Here is an 18,883-nt window from a genome sequence, read left to right as displayed (position 1 = left end):
AATGAATTAATTTGATTGGAATTTCCAAGTTTCTCTAGGAATAAATTCAAGGGAGTTCAAAGTGAAATCTGAGAGTTTTGACTAAAACTACGAAATTATTTTGATGAGACTATTCTAAGGGATTTGTAAGGAGAACTGAATGTACATTAAAAGGACAACTTAAAGGTACTTGTAAGTAGAATTCCAAGAAAATAAGGCGAATCCAATGGGAATTCAGAAAATATTTTAATTTAATATCTCATGCTTAGAAACGATCTCATCAGAATCAGGAGGGTTTTTTCGATTTTGTAAAATAAGAAGCTTTGATGATTCAAAACTAACACAAATATGCGATATGCTGTATTTCGAAATGTTTAATATTGCGAAATCAAAATAAATCAAGTTTCTGGAACTTGCTTTCTTTTTAAATTTCTGGAACATTTAACTCTTCCAAAGTCGTAAGCCTGGACAAATTTTCGAAACTTTTCGTTTTTGTGAATGACTTTGTAAAATTTGCGATAACTCGGACTTAGTAATATCGACTCCTAGAACTAGATTTCTTTTGATTTGAATTATTACGAAGTTCGTTTATTTTTAGTTCGTTTCTTGGAAGGCTCAATCGCGTTAGCTTTACGGAGCCGATAATTCATCGTTCATTGTTTTTAACAAAATTCACTTATTTCTATGTCTAGTAAGAGTTGGACAGAATACTTGTGGTTTACCCGAGGTTAGGGTACATTGTCGAAGGATAGGATCAGGAGAGGAGCTTGGTGGAAGGGTTTGATAGTATCATCAGACCGCTCTCACCAGTCTGAAGTCAACATATCAAGAAGACTGGCTACTCTCTCGTTTTTTCATACGACTGCTATAAGGCAGGTCATCTGCCGCTCGAAGGTAAATGCTCCGAACGAATTTTATAGCGATGTTTTCAACACCAGATGAAAGGTGTGTATATTTGGTATTTTTTCTAAAAATTGCATTCACCTTTGCTCAAGCGTAGTGCTTCTGTATCTATCGCATGGATTCTGGCAAAGTTATCAGTCTTCTTGATATGATATGTTCGATTATTACCAGTTCATTCAAGATTTTCCACTTCTCTATTTCGAAACCTGTCCACATAAAATGTTACTATAACAACTAAGTATTACATGAAAGATAAGTTTACATTAGTGTATATATTGTTGTAAGTAATACCCAGCATTTCTGTTTAAAATTAAAGTATTTGAAATTGAATAATAAATAAATTATCATTCATTTAAATTGTGATTATTTATTTAATAATCATCTGGTTATGTATTTTTTTTTATAAATGTAGTTTTCTCAATAATTTTGTCCCGAATGAAAAGAAATATCCTCACATCAACGAAACAATTTTGTTAATATTCATAATAATTTAAAGTATATGTATTAAAATTCGTTAAACAAATGCTAAACATACAATTTTAATAGTTTTCATTGTAAAGCTGTTTGAAGCTCTACTAAACTGAAGTTTGCGAGTTTGAGTTGAGACTTCTGACGACCTCCACTGGCGACATAATAAATTCAAGTTTTACCAGCAAAAATGTCACATCAGATTTCAGTCGCATGCACAATTAGTAAAAACGGTTTTTGTGGAATTACCTCGAAAATTCAGGGAATTTCATTTAGCAAATTGAGTAGGCACTCTGATTAAGCAAAATCAGTCGCTACTGGACCACTGAGCTCCTTACATCACAACAAACTATTCCTAACATAAAATTAATCAGAAGGTACATAAGATTAGTCAGAACATCGTAGAATACCTTGGTTAGTCTGTAAAACATTAAAATCTGAATCCATACCACTTACGCGAAAGCCATTATTTCAAATATCATCCGGATAAGTCACGAAAGATCCTAAAATGATAAAGTGACTATAATAAAAAAAAAGATCTGAACTCCAGGCATTTTGGAAAACCTACTTAACCAAACAAATAATATGATGGGGCTTAATGAATGTTCTATCATTAAGCCGAATCATCGTATACCTTGTTGAGCATGCAAAACTTCAAGATCAGATATCCGGGATGATTAGGATAATCCTACAATGTTATTTTTAAACACAATTAATAGTTTTAAATGATATTCTGAGTCTCCACGAAGCACAAATTGCTCAAAAATGCTGAGTGGAAATCGAACAAGATTTATATTAACCTGTAAAATTTCTCCAGAACAAGTTGAAGAATTATCAATATTTTGGCAACGCATCTTTGTATCCCATAAAATGTTGTTTGGCTTATAGAACTTCGAAATTATTTTTAATAATCTTGCAGAACTTCTTAGCTCCAAAAAGATTTGAAGAACTTTTAATGCTACATTTATCCTGCTTTGGTATCTTGAATTGATATATGCATTTTCTGACATAACTAAACTACATTTAGGCTCTTTTTTCCAAAGGCCCTTTTGATTTTATACGAATTAATGTTTCCATGGGGTTTTAGAGATCTAGATGATCAACATGTTAATGCAAATCTCATATTAAATTTTTCTACAAAGTAGACGTATTGTAGAACAATTTTGCTGAAAAAATATATGATTTCGAAGTGATCGGGAAGCAGGGGTGATGTTTGGGTTGGTTTTTTTTCTTCAATAACCAGGGAAAACCGGGATTTGAATGGACAACCTGCAGGTAATATTTAGCACTGAAAAGTGCTGTTTAAATTTGTTGTAGCTAACGCTAACGCAGTAACGCTTCCTTTAGAAAAAAGCAAATAGATCTGCACGTCAAGAGAGCAGTACCAAATTTTTCAATTCACCCTTAAATTTTCCTTTGAAAATTTCCTTGAAGTCATCCTCACATTTTTTTTTGAAATTCTCCTTGGTAATCCCTTGATTGTTTTTCGAAATTCCTTAGAATTTGTCAGTATTTTTCTTCAAACGCCCTTCTTAATTCCATGGGTATTTTTCTTTGAATTCGTTTCTGCTCAGAATTCTCTTTGAGTTTTGTTCAAGAAGCCAATTAAATTTAATTGATCTGATTATTTATTTAAGAAATATCCTCAAAATAAGATTTTTTAATATTTTGCTTAAAATTCTTCTCAGAATTACCTTTAATTCCTCTCTGAAGTTCATTGGACCTTGAGGTGTTTTTAACTATTGTAAAGCCATTTTAACGTTTTTTTACTGAGTTGGCCTTACTAAGATTGATTTTTTTTTTTCTAATAACTTTTACATTTTTATTAGATTTGTGCCTTTGGCGTTGCATTGTCATTCTGGCGTATAACGAGAAGTCTACCGCCTCAAAAAAAAAACATGTTTTGATTTTTCTAAAAATTTCTCCGAATTTAAAGGAAATTTACATTTTTGTTAACTTGCATCGTTCTCCATGCATAGTTTACAACTCTATTCAACTTCTGGCAATCATTTTCTAGTTCGAATAAAAAACGAAAACAAACACAAGCTCTTTAAAGCGTGGCAATCCTGATCGCCATGATTTCCTCCCTGCGGCACATTAAATGAAACTCATAAATCATGGTAGATACATGGTCATTAGACTGATGTAAAATTTGATGTTTTCACTCCGCAGTGCTTAAACGGTTCCAAATCGGGTCCTGATTAGAGTCCCAAAATTTGAACTCGTTTGCTTAGAAAATGACTGTGCACAGATTATTCAAACTTTTTTTTCTATATTGCTCTGAGAGAGGCTATTCTTGTAGGAAATTTTATCACCTATAATTTTGCAGAAGATCACAATGCCAATTGAAATAGTTATTAATTTTTTAAGAGATTGGTAATCTTTTGACATGATCAAGCAGCTGCTTTGTAGGCAACACTGTTTTGGGCAGTGTGACATAGTAGCCACGATTTTTGTACTCCATTTTAGCCGCTGAAATTTCATGAAAGGACAGCTATCATTTTGTGTAGATCAATAATGAATCAATTTTGAACAACAATTTTGCTTTTCCACCTTTTAATTATATGAGTTAAAATTAAAGAAGATGAGCAGAATCCTATTAGGACCCGATTGAGCACTGCGGAGCGAAAATTTCTAATGTTTGCATCACTCAAATGGTCACCCTAGCGATCGACATATCCATTCGTCTGAACATGTTGCTTGCTGGATGCTGCGAAATGGCTTTCCGTGATGGTTTTTCGCTTCCGCAATTTGATGCTCTATTCTTCACTTTTCGTCTCCGGTTCGCCTCCCTGCCCTAGTAGATTCACGAGCTACAAAACATGGCCCAGATTTTCCGACGCTGTCAGACGCAATGTACCCTGGCATGGATTTTCTTCAAAAGTGAAATGGACGAAAAACAGCCCCGTTAGCGGTTGGTGATTTTTACGCCCGTTGGCTTCTTGGATAAACCGCTTGCCACATTGAGAGCTCACGGAGATAAGGCGGTACAATTGCGCACAGTTTCATAGTTTGGTGGACATTATCGGCAGAAGTTTTGCTTCCCGCGTGGGAGTTAATTGCTCTTTTGTTTGTCCTTGCTCCATTGCGTAATCGGTAATGGGAGGTTGATTTTATGGTCGCCATCGTGCCCGTACCCGTTGGCGGAACAATGCTGTGACTTATGCAATGCTTTTTATGAGTTTGGTTGGAATTGGTTTTAAGATGGAAAGTTCAAGTCAAAATGAAACGGTTTGTTTAATCCTGTAAAATACCGCAAATATCCAATTTGCTTATCCACTTTCCGGAGCTTTGTGTACGTCGTGAATCATACTTACGATCTATTATAGGAATATATATACAGCCATTCCATAGCAAAACGATATAGTGGCTCTCAGAATTTCGTAAAATTTGTAGTTTTCCTTATCGCAAAGTATTAGACCCGTATTTTTTTTATTTTTTTCATTAGGGTGACCATTTCCATGTTAGTGTGGTGAAAAAATCGATAACTTTTATGGTGGCTGTAACATGGTCACAACGCATGGTAGTCTAGTCGCAAAGGAGTATTGAGCGAAAACCCAAAACTTGATAACTTCAAAAAATAACTCAAGAACGAAAAAAAAAACAAATGTTTGATATGTTGTGTAAAAAAGTTAAAAATTTCAAGGAAAAATATAAACACATATTGCCCCCTCTGTCTACGAACAATAAAAACAAATACAATAAATGTTTTTCAATACGAAATCGAAATCCAAATTTTCCAATATCATATTAAAAGTATTTTTAATTACCTTTCAATTGATCTTTGAACTCGGCTCAGTGCTTCAAAAGCCATTATATTTTGAAAAAAAGTCATTTATGAAAAAAATTGATTTTTCGGACTACCCTAACAAGGAAATAGTCACTATAATAAAAAATAAATAAAAATTTTGCGATAAGGAACAAAACTATCAATTTTGGCGAAATTCTGAGAACGACTATATCGTTTTGCTATGGAACTGACAACTATGCACTGACAACTGGGCAAAATCAAATAAGCTTATATAAATGATTTCAAACAGTAGCAGGCATTGCTCTCAGGCAGAGTGCAAAACGAGAAAACCCATCCCATCCTGAAATGGGATCAGAAGCATATCGATGCTTGTGCAACATTTCAGACAGGATTCGAAAAACGTTCCTCCTAGCTCGAAGCTCATGCAGAGTTGACCGATACACCCAACCGAGAAATGCAAGATTATTGTACAGGTTTGAATAAGATAATTTTAACGCTGTGGACACCAATACACTGACGGAAATCTCGTAAAGGTTTTGTATGGAAATATTGATTCTGCACGGGAACAAATCCAATCTTCGAAGATATATGACTCATGATTTAATGAACATACACACTACGAAAAAGTCATGTAAATTTTAGTGCCCTGAGACCGACACATGCAAGCGGCCCTTTTGACATAAGAACCAGTTGAAAAGGACGAGAAAATCAATTCAATCAAACGCACTTTTCGTCGAGTTACAAATGTTCAGTTTCAGAACACTTAATTTTACATGACATGTTTGTTTACGTTCCATTATTTACGTCAAAGCTGAATTACGTCTCGTGTAATGATAATAATTTCTAAGTGTGTAGCGTATTTTTATGTTATGAAAATACACCATGAATAATATTCATGATACCATGAGCTATTATCGCGTAACGCAGCCAAGAGTCCCGAAATCATGAATCATCCGTGTTGAAATCATACTGAATAAAATAAAGCATCAGACTAGATTCGAACCAAGAACCTTGCGACCATTAAACCCATACTTTGACCACTAGACTATCAGTACTTGTATAAGATGGAAGGTAAAAGGCGTATAAGAGATACCTATGTAGTGCGTTTTATGAACACGGTTTGACATGTACGTGTAACGCTTGTAGCGGTCATGATTCCGCTGCATTATGAAATCGTGAATTTCCATCACGAAATCATAAATCATTGTTATGATTTCGTGGGATGGCAAGTTTTTTTTTTCATTTCATGATTTTTCATTTATGAAATTGGAATCGGATTTGTTCCCGTGTGGAATAAGATGCTCGTTACCTACTGTCTGTTTTAAGGGCTAACATCCTATTTCTCTTAACACACATCCACATCGAATTGAAACACACCTAACTGACATGAAATGTACACACCGGTTGGTTTGCGTGTACAGACATGTGATGGTATTATTGATTGGTATTTGCGCTTGAAGATACCCGCAAAGAAAAATGGAAACCGGAAAGAATAGACAGCTTTTCTCCCGGTTGGAGTGGGAGGATTTCAAGTGTAGAAAAGCCTAAAGCTAACTTCCTGGAACGAGATTTTTTTTCAGTGTAGACAGTTCAAGAGTCTTGCCAGGGTAAGCGAGAGGAATGCATTCGTATGTGCATTTCGTGTGATGCGTGCTTATTCGTGATAGCAAATGCAAACACTGTCGATCAACGGAGGAAGCTCGAATACTAGCACGTTCACGAGGGTGTTGTATTTCAAAAGAAATGTGATTCAAACGAAGGATGTGTTCAATTTTCTTTCTTGCGCTTCAATAAATCCAATGTGCTTCCCTCTCCTAGCTAGTTGTTGCACCTTGACGTTGCTGGGAAGGCTTAATCTCATGTCATAATGGAGCGATGGAGACGGTGGGTTTATGGCCGGCATCTCTTTTTAGCTCATGTCGTGGCAGTGTGCCGTCATGGGCGGGCGTTGTGGATTAGTGAGACTTCCTCTCGCAAGTGACATTATCACACCTGTATATATTTTATTCGATAGCCATGCCGCAGCACGCTGCACTGATTTTGGGTTTGGGTGTGGTACTAGTCGCAAGTCACTTTGCCAAAATTCATATACTCTTAGAAAATAAGCAAGAGAAAGCTTTTTAGCTTAAATGAATAATTCACATATATTTTCAATTTAAATTGTGGTGGTGGTCGTTTGAGGTGGCTCTTTTACAGGTAGTATTTCACTGAGTTGTTTTTTATTCTATCAAGTGCATTCTGAACTTTTCGTGGTTGTTGGGACTCAACGCGACCTACGGAGCTTTCGTAATAAGCAATTCGATAGAGCTTGCCAAACGCGTTCTTGGCTTATATAGGTTTTAGAATTTAGTCGGCACGGACGCGGAATCTTAGAATCAGAGCTGGTAAATATCACGACCGTCATGTGACAATGAGAAAACATGTCCTCTCACGATCACGAGACGAAACTACCTATCATAAGATTTCTTGTCATTTTCCTATGATCTAGCATTCATGAGAATAATTGTCATTCGGCTTTGACATCCACATTTCTAACTGATTTAGATGAACTTAGGCAAGCGACAGTATTTAATCGGTTGAGTGTATATATTTTTAAGATTTCCGCGGTACAAGTAACAATAATATCAATAAATGGGCTAGTAATAGCGATGTTAACAAACTGTCACGTTCTGTCATGACAAAAAAATCGATGAGATTTTCAAGTAAATCTCTATCACCATTTTCTCATCCGGTGATAGCGACAGAAATATCTCTGTAAGTATCGCGTGAGATCTTTCATTGAAATTGATATTTGCCAGCCCTGCTTAGAATATCTATAGTATAATAATTAGTAGAATATTTATGGAGGAAACCAAAATTAATCGAATTGCATAGTTGTTGGAAGGAGATTCTTAGCTGTCCCAAGAAAATGAATAAGCGAATTGCCTATCAATCCATCCATTCATTTTTGGCACTTCACACAGCGATTTGCTGATGACAATCAGAGGTTATTAAGCTTGACCAAGTTGAACAGTGAGTAGGGTTGTCAGTACCGACCCCTTTTTGCAAGTACCGGTATTTCGGTCCTGAGAGGTTCAGTACCGGTAATACCGGTAAATTATCGGTACCAAAGGATTAGATTAAGAAAACAAATAGATAAAAATTAGAAAAAATTTCACAAGACTTCCCTGATTTTTTCAGAACATTTTAAACGTTCCCGCAAGTTTTCTGAATTTCATTGATGTATCCAGAAGCTCCTAAATTTTCGAAGGTTAGGGTCATAGAACATCTCTTAAAATCTCTAAACATCCCTGAACTTCTCTGGACTTTCCTAACATTTTCGTTCCTCCATGACAATATTCGTGAGGTTTTTGGAATTATGTATAATTTCGGAAATTCTTCAAAGTCAGGGCTGGTAGCGAGTCACTGATAAATCTCCTTTTATAAGGTCAAGTCACTAAAGTCACTTTTTCTTGTAATAAGTCACTATTTTCAACTTTTTTTAGTGTGAATTTATTTCAAGATTGATTATTCTTTGCTTTGTGGCGTTTAATCATCTTTCTCTATATACATGATGTCTACTTATTTTTCTAAATAAAAGTACCTGAGTTTTCCAAGTAAGTAAGTCCAAGATCTAAAAATATTCAATGTCTTGAAGTTTCGTATTCCAAGTACAAGTTCAAGATATTGAAAATTTTCAAAGTGCCAGAATTAAGTAAAAAAAATAAATGATTTATTTCAAGTTTTTAATTAACTTTATGAAAGACTAGAGCTCTTCAATGCAGTACCATTAACTTCACAACAATTGTAGGAACTTTGGAGAAGTTCTGAGGAATGAAAGGAAAAGCTGAGAATTTCAGTGAAGCTCCATAAACTGCATGAACATAAGGGAAGTTAGCACGCTGAAAATATGGGAAACTTACTGAAGCTTTAGCGGTTCTTTTAGCATCCGTTACTTTTCAGGAACTTTTAGGAAGTTCCTAGAATTTCAGAGAACTTCACAGGTGTCAAGCGAACTTGAGAAATATAGAAACTTGAGGGTTATTGTGCAAATTTTTAAAAAGTTCCAAGCACCTCAGAAAAGCTAGATCTAGAGATCTTTAGGGAATTTAAAGATCTTTAATCGTAAACTTAGATAAATTCAGATGATGTGCTGAAAAAAAATCCAGAACCCTTAAGAATTTCAGGGAAGTACAGAGATCTTCAGAAATATATTAGAAACTTCACAGAAGTCCAGAGAACTTCAGGGAAAGGTGTTTACGGGAATTCTATTTATTTTTGAGCAGAACCGAGATCTTCAATAGAACTTTGAGCTTTTGGGAAGTTTCGAGAACATCAAGACAGGCCAGAGAATCAAAGGGCTGTTCAAATAATTTCAAGGAAATATTACAAGGAAATATAAGAAGTTTTGATAACCTCAGGGAATTTTCGAAAACTTCGGCAAAACCAGAGAGAATTTCTAGAAGGTGATACAAATTATATGAACATCCGGAAACCTTGAGAGTAGTTTAAGGGTGTTATATCATGAAGATTTCAAGAACTTAAAAAATGCCACAATTTCGCTAAGTTGATTAGAGAACATCAACGAAGTTCCATTAATAAAAAAAGCGAAAACTTTTAGCAAGCAGCGATATCTTCAAAAAATTCCAGAGAACTAAATTTATATATTTTTAGATAGTTTCATGATATTCAGCGAAATTCCGAGTACTTCGAGGACGATCAGATAGCTTCAGAATAATCCCATCAACTGAAGCAAATTTGCAGCGAGTTACAAGGAGTTCCGTTGATCCTAAAACGTCAGAAGCGTCAGGGTATTATGAATATATATCAGAAAATTTGCTAAATTATTAAAAAAAAATAGAGAACGTCAGGTAAGCATAGATAAGATCAGGGAAAATCGAGTGTTAATAATGGTTATAATACTTAAGGAGTATTTTCGAAACTTCAATTAATTAATTAAGTAAAGTTGTGGGTTCTTTAAAAATACATTAGTGAAAATCATAGAACTAAATTAATTATTGCGTTCAAATTCCATGAAAATTGCGGGAACACAAAAGTTTCAGACATTTTGAAAAACTTTGGAAACCTCACAGAAAAACAGTGGTCTTCAGAAACATTACTTAATAGAAATCTATGGAGCTTAGGATGAGATCCGCGAACCTCAGGAAATTTTATGAACATTATCAAAATGCGGGAGCATTTGAAAAAAGAGTAGTAAGAGTTGCAGAAAATCTCTATGAAGCTATCATCAGAATTAAATTTTCTTTAAGTTTTCCTCTGAATTACCTTGAAATTCTGCGCAATTAGAAACCCTTTGGAAAGATTCTCCGAGTATTCATTGAATTCATTTCAGATTTCCTTTTGAATCTTACTTCTTCTCTTGGAATTGTACTCACATTGAAAGTCTCCTAAAAATTCATGGGCATTTCTCTTCACGAATTCCTCAGATTTCTTTTATATTATGTTTGGCAAACTTTCCTGAATTTATTTTCCGAATTCCTTTGAAGATTTCCTGGAGCTATTCTCAGATTTAATTGTAATCCCCCTTTTAATATTTTCAACAAAATTGCTCCGGATTGGTTTTTTTCCCACAAACTTTATGAAATGCCCTTGGAATTTTCCGGTAAAGTTCGCAAGAGTTGTGCTCCTCATAAATTCCTTAGATTTTTCATTAAAATTTACTTTTAATGCATTTCTACTAGGCTTTACATGAAATCTAAAATTCATCAGAACTACCTTGAAAGCAGATTGCATATGATGTTTTTCTGACGGATTTTTTCCCAGAGCTCTCTTGGTATGAGGTCCTTAGAAATAATAATAAAAATGAAGAAGAATTGGAATGAAGTCCTTATAAATTATAATAAAATTCCTCGAGTCTTTAAAACTGTGCATGAAATTCAAATCCAGATTCTTGAAAATTTCTTGGAATATTATAGGTGTTAAGTCCACAACTAGTTAAAAAATTTTTTTAGGAAATAGGCATGTTCCAAAAAAAAAACATTTCAAGCCTCTGCATTTTTTTCTAATTTATTTGTTTCTGAAGATTCATCCACTGTGAATATATATAGTTCATAATTTTGAAATTCTTTGAGACTTCCAGGTATTTTAAGAAAACAAAATTTTTTTCTGAGGATTCCAGGTTTTCCAGATTTTTGAAGTTAGTAGACTTTCTATTGAATCTTTCGCTTTAAAGGCTCATATCGTAAATAAGTGTTTATGAGATACTAAATGAATAAGCCTAAAACACCAAACATTTATTTGGTTTACCATCATAACGACTACTTTTCTTCTCTTAGGTCACTGTTTAGTCACTATTTTTACAACTAACGTAATTATTCAACATGTTCACTAGAATCACTATTTCTGACAGCAGTGATCTACCTGAAAGTTCATCAATTAATTAAAGAAACTGCTTTGAAGACTCTGATTATTCTTCAAATTCTCTGAACATTTAAAAAATAATGAAAGTTCGTGAAAATCTAAAAACTTCTGAAGTTCTCAGTTCTGCAAAAGTTTTAGGCAATTTCCTGAGTTTCTAGGTGCGTTAATTGACTGCACTGAGGTTCTCTTATCTTTTCTGATGTTCTTGACGCTACCTGAAGTTCGTGCAGTTTTCATATTGTTCTTCCGTGATCAGAGATTTTATGCATCAGAAAATCCCGGAGGCGCCGGCTGAGCCCAGGCCTGCTGGAGTGAGACGCAATCACACTTACCAATATACCACCGGCGCCGCTTATTTATAGTTATTATCCTTTACACATCTTTAAACTTCCCCAAAAGTCTGGACTTTCCTGATGTTATTGAGACTGCCCTTAAGATCGCTGAGCTTGTGTGAAGATTTCAAGAACTAGTTTGTTTGAGGTACTTGGAATTTATTTAAAGTATCCACAAGTTCTTTGGACTTCCCTGAAGTTTATCTTAACTTCCCAGACGATCTTAGAACTTCTTAAAAGTTCCTGCAGTTTCCATGAAGCTGATGGAACCACCTAGAAGTTCTCAGATTTGACCTTATTATCCCGCAGTCTCTCCTTGAAATTTTTCTCGAAATCCCAAGTATTTCCTTTCATTTCTCGGATCTTCTTTAAAGTGTTTAAATAAGATATGGACCTCTCTTAAATCATTCAATCAATCCTAAAATTCTCGTTATTCTTCTGAGAGTGTTTCTGGAAGTGTCCTAAAAATCATTTAACATCCCGACGGGATTTAATTTATTGGAGCACCTGTTAAGTTTCTGGTATTTTAACTAATTTCGTTTAACTGCTTCTATGTTCTCTGAAAATCTTAAAAATTTTGAACTTCTTTAAATTTGTCGCTATTTTTCTAAAATTAACTGCCTAAAAAATTCTCGAAATATGTTTGAAGCTCTCAGAACTTTCCTAACTTTCCCGCAATTTTCCTGTTATTCATGGAACTATTTCGAGGTTCTAAGCAATGTTGCAAATTTTCGCATCAATGAAAACTCAGTACCAGTATTTGAGAGATACAACTCACAATGTTCATTTTTCAACCAGACTCTCATTACGAATAGGACAGAGGCAATAACAAAAATATTCCGACTCAACTCAGCGGGAGAACAGACAAATGCTGAGAATGTGTTCATCTAACCAGACTTTCTCTCTCTCAGTCATTGAGCTTAGTCGTTCTGATTCACCATGAATCTAACTCGAGGTCTGAGTCAGAGTGTGTTGATAGAGACAAATTGAGTCAGAGTGAGTCTACCTGTTCGTTGAAGCAGTTATACCTGGGTACGTTGATAAAGGGGCAATGGAAATAAAATAACTTATTAGTAAGCGTGCAAAGGGGCGACTGTTGAACCTGAAAATAGATACAGTGTCACGTCGGGGTCGCCACATTTTTGTAATAAACGCACAATGCATAGATGATAATGAGAATGTTGAAATTATTCATTTGGGTAAGTACAGAAACAATTATTTTTAAAACTGAAAAATATAAAATAATCTATTGTGATTTGCTTACAAATGATGTAACGTATGTGGGGAAAGGGTGATTTTTCGTAACTTATTATAACATAGGGGCGGGAAATATAGGACCAGATGGAACAAGAGTGCCACCGAAGTGAAAACTATTTTTAAACAAAATTTCGGAGATTGAAATTCCAAAATTATGCCGGATGCTTGATTTTTTTTAAACTTGTTTATTACTGTAGGAGTGGCATTCTTGCTCTATGTAAGGTTGAATTTCAAGAAGTGGACTTTAAACAAACCAGTTAAATAAAGTATGCAAGTATTGTTTGATCTTGATGTTCGAAATAATCAATTATAACGGTGCCTCAGTACAAAAATTGGAGAAAAACATATTTGGGAATTTCAACATTCATATTTTATGATGTTCAATTATTGTAAAAAAAAAGCTATTTTCGGAAAACCAATACCAAAATACATAAAAAAGCAGAATTTTTTTTTTGTACGGAATGCAAAATCCAGCCGTTTTTTATTGACTATTCGCCGCAAAATAAACATAACGAAATAAAATATAAATAAATGATACACGAGGTTGTTGATTTCTCAATATTTTTAATACTTTGTCATACTTTTTTTCATAACTCTGATTCATAGACATTTTCTTTAACAAACAATACCGCATTCAAGTTAATGGCATCAATCTCTATTGTACTAGGACTACTTGTTTGAGTGCTGAAATTTGATGATTTTTAACATCTTTTCAATAAATCTGAAATTTATGCAGAAAAACATGTTTGTTTTGAAAAACTCGTCAAAGCAGCTATTGGAGTCTATATAAGGATTTCCGGTAACTATAAACTCTACATGTGGGCAACATTTCATAAATTAGAAACAAAGCACTTCGTGAGCTAAAGCACTAAATGTAGTACATTTAATTTTATACGACACTATTTTTTGGATTAAAACAGAAATTGTCCATCTTTCCCTCACCGCCCTCAAGATGCCTCGTTAGCGCAAAACCGTCAATTTGTTGCAAAATATTTCGCCTCCCCGCAGCAAAATTTAGGTGAGCATTGCTTATAGCGAATTCGTTTATTTTTCAGTTCCAACCTGGATCGGGTATCAAGATTGGGTCTGCTTGTTTTCTGACAAACGTCAGTTTGCTCGTTTGTTTTTAAAACCTAGCTCAGGTTGAGGTTCGCACTGACAAAAAGTTCGGTTTTGCACTGGGTTGGAACTGGTTCCAACCCCGATAATAAACGAATTCGCTATTAGTGGGTGAAGACAGTAAAATCTGGATCAGTAAGAATAAAAACAATAAGCTTCACAAATGAAACAGAACGCGGACTCCGGCAGGCAGGATAAAAAAATCTCTTTCTCTCTATTTGCCGTGTCTCCGTATCCGAACATAATGTAATAACCAGTAAAATCTTGCTCAACCATTGTCTCAGTCAATCAGTGATACAAGCCACCTGAAACTCGAGCGGCACTCACTCAGTGCCCGAGTTTCCTCGGTATCGGCTTGGATTTTTGCATTTCATAGAATGAACAGATAAAGGCGTAAACGTAAAGGGCACTCTTTCGCTCTTCTCTTGAAGCGGTAGGTGACTGATGAACAGAGACAGTTTTGGTTTGTAGTTCTCTCCCGTGGAGATTATTGTCGGTTTCAAATCGCGGCTTCGCTCATCAATCAGCAACATTGGTTCTAAGAACAGTAAAACAGTTCGTGTAATTTTTCTTAATATCTATAAACCCAATTGAAGTCATTTAATATCTTTAAACTGCTTTAATTGGACAGTTCTTGAAATTTTCCAGAAATTTATGGAAAAGCCCTGAGATCATTGGAACCTAAAATTAGGGTTTAATATCCCTAATTTTCTCGTAGCTCTGGAAATTTGTGAAGATCTTAGCGTTATCAGAAGTTCCTTTTCATAAAATTCCCGCAATGATTCCCGCATTTTTTTCTGATTTTAAGACCCTTAAAAAACTGCGTTTTAATTTTTCTAAAAATTAAAAAAAAAACATTAGTTGGTCTCAAAAAAAAAACCGCAAAAATCAACCTGTCGGTATTGTTTAGAGTCAATAAATTTTTCATGATGAGGTAAACAAACATATTTGCGCATGTTATTTTTTTCCTCAGATTCTTGAAAAAATTTACTTGTAAAATATTTTTTTCTAACTCATCAAGAAAAAAATGTGGATTCTAAACAATACAGAATGGTCGATTAATGCGGTTTTTTTAGTCCAACTGTTTGCCACTGATGACTTAGAAAAAAATGTTTAAATGCGAATAAAAAAAAAAAATAATGGTTTTATTTCTCTGATATCTTTTCCTAATATTTTTAGAAATATCAAAACGTTCTTTTTCGGAACGGTAAGCTTTTCCTAAATTGAATGAACATAGATTTTTCGTAGTTTTCCTGAAATTCTCGGATCTTCATTAAAGATCCCCTAATTTTTCTGATGCTTTTTTGAAAATTTCTGGACATTGCTGCATCTGCATCTGTAAAGTGACTGCAATTTTTTTAATTAATCGAACGGCCCTGAACTAATTAAAAAAAATAGTTTTTGGAATTCCCCAAATGCTTAAAATATTTTTCGGATGTTCATGAAACTTCCCTGAATTTCTCAAAACTTGCCCCAAGCTCTCTAACCCTTTTTTTTAGATCTTTAAACATACCAGAAGATTTCTTGAAGTTTTTCTAAAGTTTTTGAAGTTGATGCAAGTGTCATGAAGTTTTTTGATCTTCATCAAGTTCACGATGGTTTAAGTTCATGGACCTGTCCTGAACTTCTCAGAACTTACCTTTTTCAGATCTTTAAACTTACTCCCTTAGCTAAGTCGGTAAACGTGCAGCTACAAAGCAAGACCATGCTGAAGGTCGCTGGGTTCGATTCCTGGTCCGGCCTAGGAATTTTTCAGGTTGGAAAATATCTCGACTTAGAGTCATAGAGTATGATTGTACTTGCCACACAATTATACTAATGCAAAAATGGTACAGGCATCGAAAGCTCTTAATGTATAACTGTGGAAGTGCACTTAGAACACTAAGTTGAGAGTACGCAATAAGCTAATATGCGATAAGTAATAAGCTTGAAATGCGAATAAGAAGAAGAAGAAGAAGCGAGTTTTGACCAAAAAGGGCTCCTAAGAATATTATTGGAATCTTTTTTATAATCCTTTAAAACTATCCTGAGAGATCGATTTGTATTAAAATCACTTCAATATTTTCTATGAAATCTAGTCAAATATCTCATCAGAATTAGTTCTGAATTCACCTCTGTAATCTATTAAAATTTTCCTCATTATCGTTGAAATTCTCTTCTGAATTTTCTTGAAACGCCCCTAAAATTTATTTTAAATTTTTCTCCATTTTTGAGTACCTCAAAATACGGTTCCTTTGGTATAATTCTCGAAATTCCTAATTCTCTAATTCATCTTCCTCAGTATTCCATTGACAATATTGTTTGAACACTCTTTAAATTCGGTTTGCATAACTCTTGGAATGATCATTTAAATTCACCTGCTATTCTCCTCCCGTTCTCCATATAATTCTTCTCAGAATCAGCTAGCAATTCTCCTTGAAGAGCTCTTTGACTTGCAAATTTTGAATCCTCCTTAAAACTTCATTTATTTTTGAGTCCTCAAAATTCAATAGCTATTCTAGATCACTATGATGATGCAGCCAGATTTGTCGTCGCACTTTCAAAGCGTGAACTCATTATCAATCAGCTCGGCGAGTCCAGAAACATAGCGGCAAGGATATTTGTGGGCTTGGAGAGCCGGTTCCAGTTGAATCCCGAGTTGAAGGTAGCGTACGCAGATTTCATCCACGAGTACGAGCGACATGGTACAAGTTCCGGATTTCGAAGTGCAGTATCCGTGTACTATCTTCCCCACCATGCAGTTCGCAAACTGGGCAGTACAACGACGAAGCTACGTGTCGTTTTCGACGGATCGTGTAAGACCAGCAGCGGTGTATCGCTCAACGATGTGCTAATGGTTGGACCTGTAGTTCAGAAGGACTTGATCGCCATCACTCTCCGATTCCGTTTGTTCCGCATTGCCATTGTAGCGGATGTGCAAAAAATATATCGGATGATACTCATCTATCTAGCCGATCGATGCCTACAGCGGATCGTCTACCGAGATTCTCCTGACGAACCGAATCCGAACGTACGAGTTAGCAACTGTCACTTACAGGACTGCATCTGCACCGAGTTTGGCGACAAAGTGCTTGCAGCGGATGGCAGAAGAAGAAGCTCTCGCTTATCCTTGCGCAGCTATTGTGTTGAAGGAAGCCGACGGCATGCTGATTGGAGCGGACTACGTCGATGCAAATTTATTTAAAATATTCTCAATAAAATGCGGAAAACCGCATTCTTTTAAAGTGTTTCTGTTCGAAAAAAAAAATCGCGAAATTTACCCTTTTTACCTTTCTTAGCATCCGAGAATGACGATTTTGTTCCTGCTGTACTCGCGTGATTGTGAACACATCTAGGGGAAATGGCTCTAATGTCCTATGTGTCCCAAATATTGAGCCCATGCATAAATCCAATCGGACCAATATGGTGAACAATCAACAACCAAAAATATCCACGAGTACCGAGTACAAGATGATGCGTTCATTGTTTTTAGCTAACTTTAAGCATGAACTTCCCTAACCGGTAGATAATTAAATTAGTAAAGTCACTCCCGAAACGTGTCAGTAAATTTAAACTTGTCTCTGATGTCCAGCGCTGTAGAGGCTCAACTCGGAGTTAACTCGAAGTTGTTCACATTTTAATCACATTTCCACTTGAAAAACTTTCAGTTCCGAGCAAAACAAGGTAGCATGTGTCCCAAGTGCCGCCTCTCCTCATTCAGCCTTCACAGTCAATCAGTAAATAGGATAACAAAGTTTATCATGCCGTCGTCGTTGTCGTCGTTGGACGACCTGGTGTCCTGTTACCGAGCAATTAAGACGATATTCCACTCTCATAAACGAACTCTGCGCCCTAGATGGTCCGATTCGTCGCTGGAAGCTGTTGAACCCAAATCATCATCCCCAGTCATAAAATGCCACATATAAACTGACCGCATTTCATTCTTCTTCTTCTTCTTTTGCAGATCTGCCGTGGACACCGTGACAAAGACAAAGGTTGCCATCAAAAAAATATCCCCCTTCGAGCATCAGACCTACTGTCAGAGAACGTTACGGGAAATCAAAATTCTCACCCGATTCAAACACGAGAACGTAAGTTTCAATACACTTCTATGATTAACATTTACTTTTGCTCCGATATTGGATGATGCGTGCGTGTGACTTTGTGGATACTTTTTCGGTGTGGAAATGTTGACATCCGTAACATTAATAACAAATTTCTTCGGGAGGATGGGCAGGGGCGTTTTCCCAGTCTGACATTGGTGCAGGCAAATTGATGAACTTTTAAAGTTTAAAATAGAAAAAAATGGACCCGAGCGGAAAGTTTTTAAACGATTTCCAGCTTTATTACGACTGCGATGAGTTTTCCTACTTTTGCGAGGAAATGGGGATGGGAAGTTAAGCAGTCTTTTCTGAGAATCGTGGAGTTTTGTTTACCGGAAAACAGAATCATGAGTTTGCCTGACGGTAAAAATTTTTCTTTCACGGATGAACCGCTTCTGAAAAATTTGTTCGAAATTCCCAAACGACCCCGAGCTATTTTCGAGTAGCTCCCTCAGGTTGTGAATACACGGCGAGTTCAATTTTCAATCTACCCATGCTTGGAGCGATTCACATCCCGTATCACACGAGCAGACAGACGAGTCTACGATCAATAATATTTTTGACCTGTTGGCTTACCCATCATCATCATCATCATCATCATCAATGACAGACAAACACAATCAGGGTGGCTA

At 35.6% G+C, this 18,883-nt stretch overlaps 1 protein-coding gene across 3 annotated transcripts in view; it reads left to right on the top strand.

Moving 5' to 3' along the window:
* The window catches only part of rl (Mitogen-activated protein kinase rl), a 325,879-nt gene that overhangs the window by 214,177 nt on the left and 92,819 nt on the right, over positions 1-18,883 (top strand). For all 3 annotated transcript variants that reach the window (XM_065217845.1, XM_065217844.1, XM_065217843.1), the window contains exon 3: positions 18,113-18,239. In XM_065217845.1, the coding sequence (XP_065073917.1) occupies positions 18,113-18,239 (127 nt within the window). The remainder of the gene's footprint in view (positions 1-18,112; positions 18,240-18,883) is intronic.

This window comes from Ochlerotatus camptorhynchus, unplaced genomic scaffold (assembly GCF_037179485.1).
Source record: "Ochlerotatus camptorhynchus isolate MF236.1 unplaced genomic scaffold, CSIRO-AGI_Acam_v1.1 ptg000080l, whole genome shotgun sequence".
NCBI classification, from domain to species: domain Eukaryota; kingdom Metazoa; phylum Arthropoda; class Insecta; order Diptera; family Culicidae; genus Ochlerotatus; species Ochlerotatus camptorhynchus.
The sequence above is the reverse complement of the archived record's forward strand: the minus strand, read 5'-3'. Positions and strand labels throughout refer to the sequence as shown.